Here is a 10,648-nt window from a genome sequence, read left to right as displayed (position 1 = left end):
CTTTATACATTACTAAAAACAAGCAATTTAACACTTAAAAATATTTAGCATTAATAAAAAAAACAATGACCTAAATACTTAATATTTAACCTTGTTTTTGTTTTTGTTTGTTTTTTTTTTTTTTTTTTTTCAAGCTAAACCAAACGTCTTTAAATGAAAAACTGAACTAATCAGGCTACAATGAATTGGTTAAAATCGGTTTGGTTAAATAAGGAAATTTTTTATTTAAAAAAAAAAAAGAATTTTTTTATTTAGAAAAAATAAATTTTTTCATTAAAAAAAATATAACTTCCTTTTTTTTTTTCCTAACTCACACCAAATAAACAAGGATTTTGTTTCAGTCAACAGTCAACATGTCACAAAAGTCCTTGAAGTCAACAATCAAGAGGAGAAATTCAAATAATGTTTTAATAGTTTCTCTAAAAGACATTTTTAGACTTGTGTGAAAATTGTTTTTCTTTTTACATTCGTGTCAAAATTTTCTTCTATGGATAGTCACTAACTTTAAATAATTGAAGAAAGCTACTTGAAGCTTCCTCCTCCATGTTGATTGTAGCCTATAAACGAAAATAAAATATTATGAAAATTATTTGAAAAAATATATTTATTGAAAATAAATGGCTTGAGTAATGCATAATAAGTGTAAGGTGGTATTTAATTATTTTTTGTTTGAAATTTGAATAGGCATAACTTTGACTTAAATATAGTAGACTGATTAAGTGTTTAAGTTGTTTATTTCTTATTATTATATAAATATTGTTAAGTGTTAAATTGCTTGTGTTTTTATTAATGTTTGAAATGTTATACTTATTTATGTTTACATGTTAAAATATCTAAAAATTAGTTATTATATTTTTTATTTTGATTTTAAAATTAATAATATAAAAATGGTAATTTAATATATTTTAAAATATACCAAAATATCATAATTTATTAGCATAATAAAATTGCATAATAATTAATTATATAATTAGTAGAAAATTGATAATTACATAATAATTAGGATTTCTAATTATACTTGGTAGTTAATAAAATGTTAGAAATTTTCTTAGTTAAAACTTATTTTTATGTAACCTATCTTGGGATTTATGAATAACATAGTTGAGATTAATTTATTAATTTTTGAATTTTGAATTTGGGAAAAATATTAAAATCTAAATTTTATTTTTTTAATTAATTGAAATTTTTTATTCCAGTTAATAATTAGATGAGTGTAAATTAGGAATAAAAAAAATTCTTTTTTTCTTTGGACCAAAAACTTGGTAATTAATGTCTTGAATTAATTTACTCAGGGATAGAAGAGATATGTGATCCGATTGTGATTGAACTTGATAATTTCTTCTATATTTATGGCGGCCAAAAGACTTAAAATAGTTGACTAAATTAGACCAAAGACTCCAATCTTATTATTTATATAACACCCACTAATAACTTTGCAACTTTGCATTCATCAAATGGCAAGTTGGAAAACCACCCTTCTACTTCTTACTCTTTTTCTCCTTTCTCTGTTTCTCGAGCTTCTCCTAGCTCAAGCTACCATTATCAATTCCATTGATGGTGGTATGAACAAGGGCTGCATTGAGGTAGAGCGGAAAGCGCTTCTTGAATTCAAAAATGGACTGAAAGATCCTTCAGGTAGGCTTTCTTCCTGGGTTGGTGCAGATTGCTGCAAGTGGAAAGGTGTGGATTGCAACAACCAAACAGGGCATGTTGTCAAGGTTGACCTCAAATCTGGTGGTGACTTCTCACGTTTGGGTGGTGGCTTCTCACGTTTGGGTGGTGAGATAAGTAGTTCCTTACTTGACTTGAAACATTTAACTTACCTGGACCTAAGTCTTAATGATTTTCAAGGAATTCCAATTCCAAATTTCTTGGGCTCATTTGAAAGGTTGAGATACCTTAATCTCTCTAATGCACGATTTGGTGGGATGATTCCTCCTCATCTTGGAAATTTATCACAGTTACGTTATCTTGATCTTTTGGGAGGAGATTATCCAATGAGGGTTTCTAATTTAAATTGGCTTTCTGGTCTTTCTTCTTTAAAATACCTTGATCTGGCGTATGTGGACCTTAGTAAAGCAACCACAAATTGGATGCAAGCTGTAAACATGCTTCCATTTTTGTTAGAATTACATTTGTCCGGTTGTCATCTTAGTCACTTCCCTCAGTACTCCAATCCGTTTGTTAATTTGACTTCTGTTTCGCTTATTGATCTCTCCAACAACAATTTCAACACTACTTTGCCTGGCTGGTTGTTTAATATCAGTACCCTTATGGATCTTTATTTAAATGGTGCTACAATTAAAGGTCCGATTCCCCGTGTTAACTTGGGAAGCCTTCGCAACTTGGTGACCTTAGATCTCTCATTCAATTATATTGGAAGTGAAGCAATTGAATTGGTGAATGGTTTATCAACATACACTAATAATTCCTTGGAATGGTTAAACTTGGGTTATAATCAATTCGGTGGTCAGTTGCCAGATTCATTAGGGCTCTTTAAGAATTTAAAGTACCTGAACTTGATGAACAATAGTTTTGTTGGTCCCTTCCCCAATTCAATTCAACACCTTACCAACTTAGAGATTCTTTATCTGATTGAAAACTTCATCTCAGGTCCAATTCCAACATGGATTGGAAACTTGCTGCGGATGAAGAGACTTCACTTGTCAAACAATCTAATGAATGGGACTATTCCAGAAAGTATCGGACAACTTAGAGAGCTAACTGAGTTGTATCTTGATTGGAATTCTTGGGAAGGGGTAATATCTGAAATTCATTTCAGTAATCTTACTAAACTGACAGAATTCTCATTACTCGTATCACCCAAAAACCAGTCTCTCCGTTTTCATTTGAGACCTGAATGGATTCCTCCCTTCAGTCTCGAATCTATCGAGGTTTACAACTGCCATGTATCTCTCAAGTTCCCCAACTGGCTTAGAACTCAAAAGAGACTTGGATTTATGATTCTAAAAAATGTGGGGATTTCAGATGCAATACCCGAATGGCTTTGGAAACAAGATTTTTCGTGGTTAGATCTTTCTAGAAACCAATTGTATGGAACGCTTCCCAACTCATCATCCTTTAGCCAAGACGCATTGGTGGATTTAAGTTTCAACCACTTGGGGGGCCCACTCCCACTTCGACTTAATGTGGGATCTTTGTATCTGGGAAACAATTCATTTTCTGGTCCAATTCCCTTGAACATCGGGGAATTATCAAGCTTGGAAATCCTTGATGTTTCTTGTAACTTGTTAAATGGCAGCATTCCTTCATCAATTAGTAAACTGAAGTATTTGGGAGTAATTAATCTCTCAAACAATCATTTATCTGGAAAGATTCCAAAGAATTGGAATGATTTGCCATGGCTTGACACTGTAGATCTATCCAAGAACAAAATGTCTGGTGGGATTCCGAGTTGGATGTGTTCAAAATCTTCACTTACTCAGTTGATATTGGGTGACAACAATCTTTCTGGGGAACCCTTTCCAAGCTTACGAAACTGCACAGGGTTGTACTCCCTTGATCTTGGAAATAACAGGTTTTCGGGGGAGATACCCAAATGGATTGGAGAAAGAATGCCATCACTGGAGCAGCTGCGTCTACGGGGTAACATGTTGACAGGAGATATTCCTGAGAAATTGTGTTGGCTTTCTCATCTCCACATTTTGGATCTTGCAGTGAACAATTTATCAGGATCCATCCCACAATGCTTAGGCAATTTAACTGCTTTAAGTTTTGTGACCTTATTAGACAGAAATTTTGACGACCCCAATGGTCATGTCGTCTATTCGGAGCGCATGGAGCTAGTTGTAAAGGGACAAAATATGGAATTTGATAGCATATTGCCAATTGTGAATTTGATAGATCTTTCTAGCAATAACATTTGGGGAGAGATCCCAAAAGAGATCACAAATCTCTCGACCCTGGGTACCTTGAATTTGTCCCGAAACCAGTTGACTGGAAAGATACCTGAGAAGATTGGAGCCATGCAAGGGCTAGAAACTCTTGACCTCTCATGCAACTGCCTTTCAGGCCCAATTCCTCCGAGCATGTCTTCTATAACCTCATTGAACCATTTGAACCTATCGCATAACCGCCTGTCAGGACCAATTCCAAAAACCAACCAGTTCTCGACATTCAACGATCCATCCATTTATGAGGCGAACTTGGGACTTTGTGGGCCTCCATTGTCAACCAACTGCTCCACTTTAAATGATCAAGATCACAAAGATGAGGAGGAAGATGAAGATGAATGGGACATGTCATGGTTCTTCATAAGCATGGGATTGGGCTTTCCGGTGGGATTTTGGGTTGTATATGGCAGTTTGGTTCTAAAGAAGTCTTGGAGGCAGGCATATTTCCGGTTCATTGATGAAACCAGAGATAGGCTATATGTCTTCACTGCAGTGAATGTGGCTCGTCTGAAAAGGAAGATGGAAGCAAATGGAGTTCATGGCTAAAAAGGTGAAATATCTTACATCACTTCCCATTCTTTTTCCTTCTTTTTTTCTTCCTTGTTTGTTTTTTAATTTCATTGTATTTTTGGTGTGTTATGATTATCATCACAATGAATTCAGCTCTTTTGCAGAGGGTGATAAGGTTTCAAAATAACAAACATCATACAAAAAGAAGGTAAGATGAATTTCATTACAATGTAATGTAAGGTCATCTCCGTTTAGGTACATATTTGTTAGCTATTAATCTTTTTATACTTATATTTTATTATATGATTTCTTAAATTCTTGAATTGGAAATAATGATTTAAATTTACAAAAGAAATTGAATTGTAGTCTTGTTGGACTTAGATTTTACTAAAAGTATATTGCTTTAAATGTTCAAAGCATGTTATAGTAAGGAGCATATTTTTAGACCCTTCAACCATGCATATGAATATAAGTTGTTTCTCTTTCCTTACTACAATTAAGTTCCTAAATACAATGCATAGGGTAATCAATTTCTTAGTTTGAGTCATTAGAAAGAGGATTGAGGAAGTTTATAATTGGGTTCAACTCTTTGAAGTTACAGAATGCTATTTTCATAGGAAAGATTAAGATACATGAAATTTTTTCCAAGGTTGAATTCCAAAAAATATACAAACAAGCAGCTAAGGTTATAGATTGTTATAGGTTGTTAGTTGAAACTCTAAATTTATTGACAAATATACTCATTTGAGTATGGTTAATACCATAAGTATGAAAACTATAAGAATTTAAATAGTCTCTATAACCAAGTTTGTTAATATTATGTTGTTAATTAATTAATTATATAATAATAATAATAATAATAATGAACATGCTATTTATATTCCATGATGAAAATCTAAATGTTGCTTAAATTGAAGCTAATTATGTGTATTTACTTGTTTCAGATTGAATACAATGATGAATTCTTAGTGGTAATGAAGATTTCTTTGGCACGAGTGTTTGAGAACTTATCTTTGAAATGTTGGCAAGCAATTATTTTTGTTTAGGTAGGTTTGTTATTTGCAAATTGTCATTTAAGTAAGAAAAGTTGTAATATTAAGTTGGATACTCATATGGTGTTTGTTTTTTTAGTTTTTTGCTGAAAGCAATTTGTTTTCAGAATTTAGGTTGTTTGTTTTTCTACTTTTTCATGACTTATTATAGACTTTTTACTAAATAGAAAAAACCAAAATATATAGCTTTTTCTAAACGGAAAAAATAACATATTGATTTTTCTTTACTTTTTAATACTTAATAGAAATAAAATACTACAAAAACAAACAACCTAATATTTAACACTATTAAGTATTAAGGTTTTATTTAGAATTAAGTAAAAAAACAAACACCACCTCAGCCTAGTTTTGATATTTTAGAGTCATCTGTGCCTTAAAATTATCCTTTCAACTTCTATGTTTATGATAATTTGGTAGTTGATTATCACTAAGTACCAGTCAGAAATTTTTGTCCATTATTGATTCAAATATATTTTTGGTATAAGCTTCAACTGATTAAGCTAATTGTACATTATTGAAAAATATGGCAAACCTAATTACTAACATCAGTGTTCATCACCTCTAGTCAGTGATTGAAATGTCTTTTTTATCGGCGAAATTTCCCCGATATTTCGGTTATTGGTGAAGCTCGATACGATATTGAGGACGGATAACCGATTGGAAGGAATTTCGCTCTTTTTTTTAAATTATCGCCGAAATATAGGTTTTTGCCTATTTGTTGGGAAATTTCCCGATATTTTTGTCGATCAACGCTGGCTTCGGTCAAAGTGTAGCTCCTCTCCCCTCAAAATTAAATTTTCACTGTAGCATGGGCGTTGGGGTTCGATGAAATTGGGATCATTGAAGAAGAAGAGGAGATACGAGATCGCTTGCTCGACCGGGTGGTCGGTCCAGAAGAACGAGCTGCTGAGGACGCCTCCGCCCGCTTGGGGCTCCGAGTTTCCATACAAAAGCCCCCACCCCTCCAATCGGACGGTTGCTCGCCACCGGAAAAGCGGCGATCAGACGGCACCCGATCCACGATTCTCCACCATCTTCAAAACCCCACCAACAAAAACAATCCCCAAGATTCAATCTTTCCCTCCCCACCTCAACCACACCAAAACCCCATATCACAAACCCTAGATTCCTCCCAACCCAGACACCAATCAGCTCCCACAACACCAAAACCCCCCAAATCACAAACCTTAAGACTCTCCCACCCAAACACCCCCTGATTCAAACAAACTACTGGGTAATTCTTAAGCTGATTGAGCATAGGTTCCGATTCACAAACAAAGGTAAGTCCCCAAGAAAGAGAAACAAAACAATACAGAGAATGAGAGACGAATAGAAACCCTAGCTATCGTTCTTCGATAAAGAACAATAGAGACTATTTTCCAACTTTTCATTCACACATCCACATGTACAAACCCATATATATATATATATATATATATAGCTATAAACATATATAATTTTTGTAGACATATATATGATATATGAAATTGTGAATAAAGATCAAAGGTGGGTTTGATTTGCATGGATGGCAATGAATACTTCCCCACACAAAAGGCGTCTTTATCAGGTAATGGTTTTGAATATTTTATATAAATCAATTTAATTTTTTATTTAAAATGTAATAAAACATCTTTCAATAAAAGTACTTTTAAAATTTTAAAATAAATAAATACGAATATATTAAAAGAATTTAAGCATACAAAATAACTTTAATATATATTATTCTTTATTTTATCATTTTTTTTGAAAGTTTTTTTTAAGTATTTTCATGAATTTTAAAACAAGATTTATATTTTTGTCAAAATGTTCACCGATATTTATTCAATATTTTCGATATATCCGTAAAATCTAAGTACTGATATATTTGTATTTATTGATATTTCAAACCTTGCATTTAATTGTAAAATATTTGTCAAATAATGTATTTTCTCTTCATTTGATTCAGCAAAATATGACCTAACTACATTGGTATAATATAATAACAACATTCTAAAATAAATTTATTATAAATATAAGAAATGTTTTACTTAAACCATGGATCATATACATGTATGTGATCATTGTTTTTCTCAAGGAGTGTTGTATGCAAACTTATTTTTTGGAAACCCCACTTTTGAGTACTCAAGCACGAGGTAAGTGCACTTGATTGCTTGCTATTGGGTACTTCCTAGCAATACTTGAGTGCTCTAAACCATGAAAGCTAGATTCAAGTGCTTGAGCACTCGATCACCTAAATCTTTTTCAATTAAAAGTTATTATTCTTTTCATAACTCTGTGTACTTGTGCTATCCGATCTCTAGTTAACTTTAAATAATTTTGTATCTTTAATGGAGGGTAAGTTACAGGAAAATATACAAAATCTCAAACTAGAATGAATTGAATAAAATTCCAACAAAATTGAGCTTATAAATATTTTTTCTATTAGTTGAAGTCATGAACTAAGAAACTTATGATCATCTTTTAGGTTTACTATATTGTCCATAATATAAATCTAAATCTTGTTTAAATTAAAATTAATTATGTTTATTTACATGTTTTAGATTGAAACAGGGAGCTCGTCATGGTTAATGAAATTTTCTTTTGATACTAATATTTGAGAAATCTGTTTGAAATATTTGTCCATAACTATATTTATTTAGGATATTCTATTATTTATAAATACTATTATTTGAATGAGAGAAGATTTAATATTAAGTTTTAGACTTAGCCCACATTTGAACCCTTGAGATAATCTATGCATTAAAAATGTTCTTTCAACTTTCATTATTTATATATTGACTTTTTTTTACAACAAAAAAATAATAATATTTTTTTATATAAAAAATAGAAATTTTTATATCAAAAGTATAAACTCACCTTATATCTTTAAAATTCACTATAAAAAAATTTGAAATTTGAAGTAACGTAAGTTTCTAAAAGTTTTTATATTTTATATCGACGTTAGTTTCATTTTTTATTTTTAAAAACAAAAATTAAGTACATACAAGTACAAACTAGCCGATGCTAACCCAAAATCTCATAACATGGTTACCACATGTCTAACATGATTGGTAAGCAAATTATAAAAGCCCTTACAAGCCTCTAAAAGGGAGAATTAGAGTCTATTTAATAGTGATTTTAGGAAGGTTTCTAATCTTTTTAACACTTAAAATTTTTTATCTTTCAAGTATTAAAAAAATTAAAAACGCTTTCTAAAATCACTATCAAATATACTTTAAATTAGTTAGAAAATGATTTTGAAAACCATTCTAAATAAAATAAAATAAAGATTGTTTGAGAATTTGAAATATTTTTAACCTATTTTTTACATTTAAATATTTTTCAAAAAAAATAAGTTTCGGTATGTAGCATTTTATTTTTAATTATTCTTCATATAAATCTTATTATTATTTTTTTTAAATAATCCTAGAAAACAATTAAAAACAACTAATATATGTTCTCATTAAACATTTTTTTTAAGAACAAAAACTTTTTTGTTTTTAAAAATAAAAAAATGTTTACTATTTTCTTATTGTCAAACAAGATTTTCTTATTTTCAATTCAAAACTATTTTTTATAACCATTAACAAAGAGTTGTGCAGTACATGTGTTGCAAGTTCATGCAATCATACACGAGGCGAAAGTGTTACACACTACAAGAAGTTAAGTTCATAACTGCGAAGGCCATAGGCATGCAGATAAATCCTATAGTTGCAGCCACCAGTAAAAAACACAAGAGGTTGTGAAGCTATCCCTGCGCTCATGTTGTTTCCTCAACTAAAAGCTCTATATGTGGTTGGGAGAGCTTTGTTATAGACATGACCTTTTGTCAGCCGCAATTATAGGGCTTCATATGGATGCCACTTTTGCTTGTTCGCTGCCATAGATTATTATGTGGACACAGCTTATGTTTGCCCACAACTGAAGTCTTGATTTTTTTTTCAAATATTTTAATTAAAATTCTCATTTCAATATTGAAGAGGTCATACCACTTTTTCCAGTATATATTTTCTATTCCCTATATAAAACTTTAGTTGAAGCAACAAAATTATAATTTCCAATATTGCATAATCCATATATATATATATATATATATAACCTGCATAATCAAATAATAATCCCAAATACAAAGTTCTGCTGCCAAAGAACAAGGAAACTTCAATAAACAAATAAAAATTTATCTCCTCCAATACTAAGGTCTAACTAAAATTCACTCTTTAGAGACTGATTTGCTGCCCTAGCCTTTGAACTCGTCAAATACCGATGATAATCCCTTTTTTGGAAACAACCAAACTTTGAAATTACTTGAAAAATCAAATTAAATAAACTGCACTAAACTTAAACAAAGTTTGGTTTCTTTCTTGGGTTTCAATTTCCAACTCCTTATCCTTTTACCATCTTTCCTTAACAAAGTTCATTTTTTCTATCAAAGAGAGAGAAGATCAAAGCTGAGACACATTTAGCCTCAAAGCAGAAAAAGAGTGAAAAACTGTCTAACTAATCAAAAACCATGCTTCCATATCATATAATCAGAATTCCACAACAATCAACCAAAAACAGAAAATTCCACTACCTTGTCCCTTCCAAGGGCAGCATGGTGTTGTAAGCCATTGCAAGAGCCATCCTTGAAAAAGATAGAACAATACAATCATAGATTAAGTTTTGGATAAACAAATGACCTGAATCTAAGCATTTAATATGAAAACAAAAGTAAAGTCAGGGAAATGTCTATTATCCTCTCAAGTGTACTATAGTAGGATAACACAAACAGAAGACATGGCTATGAAAGAAGTGGTCGATCCATTATTTTTGCTCCTAATAATGGGGTAACAAATGGGGTACTCTGAAGGATATGTACAATCATGTGACTGTCATTTTCCATGTGTAAATGCAGAGGAGCTATATGCTTGGAGGAGTTTATACAAAATACACAGGGCAACAAATGATATGCCTATGCATAGAACACAATTCCAATAAAAGCTAGTTTTGAGATTTCTTTTTTATTGTGGGGTTGGGTGGACTAGGAAGGAAGTGGGATTAATTTGATTTCACTTGGTAAACATTTCTCAGTTTGAATGTGACCATGCTAAGAATGAAGTACCTGGTGGACAGGCATGTGTGAAATGGTAGTCTCTGGAGGGGAGCTTCTTAATGCATCTGATAGATTAATACACGCTGACAAGCATTGAAAAG

The 10,648-nt window shown here is 31.5% G+C and overlaps 1 protein-coding gene across 1 annotated transcript; it reads left to right on the top strand.

Annotated features, from left to right (window-relative positions):
- The first annotated feature begins 1,454 nt into the window (after positions 1-1,454).
- LOC100855198 (receptor-like protein EIX2) lies at positions 1,455-5,535 on the top strand. The gene is made up of 4 exons (XM_059733949.1): positions 1,455-1,779; positions 2,614-4,464; positions 4,578-4,632; positions 5,369-5,535. The coding sequence occupies exons 1-2, from the start codon at positions 1,455-1,457 to the stop codon at positions 4,458-4,460; spliced, it is 2,172 nt and encodes a 723-aa protein (XP_059589932.1). The 3' UTR covers positions 4,461-4,464; positions 4,578-4,632; positions 5,369-5,535.
- The last annotated feature ends 5,113 nt before the right edge of the window (positions 5,536-10,648 follow it).

Source organism: Vitis vinifera, chromosome 1 (assembly GCF_030704535.1).
Source record: "Vitis vinifera cultivar Pinot Noir 40024 chromosome 1, ASM3070453v1".
NCBI classification, from domain to species: Eukaryota; Viridiplantae; Streptophyta; class Magnoliopsida; order Vitales; family Vitaceae; genus Vitis; species Vitis vinifera.
Note: the sequence above shows the minus strand (reverse complement) of the source record. Positions and strands in the feature narration are given on the sequence as shown.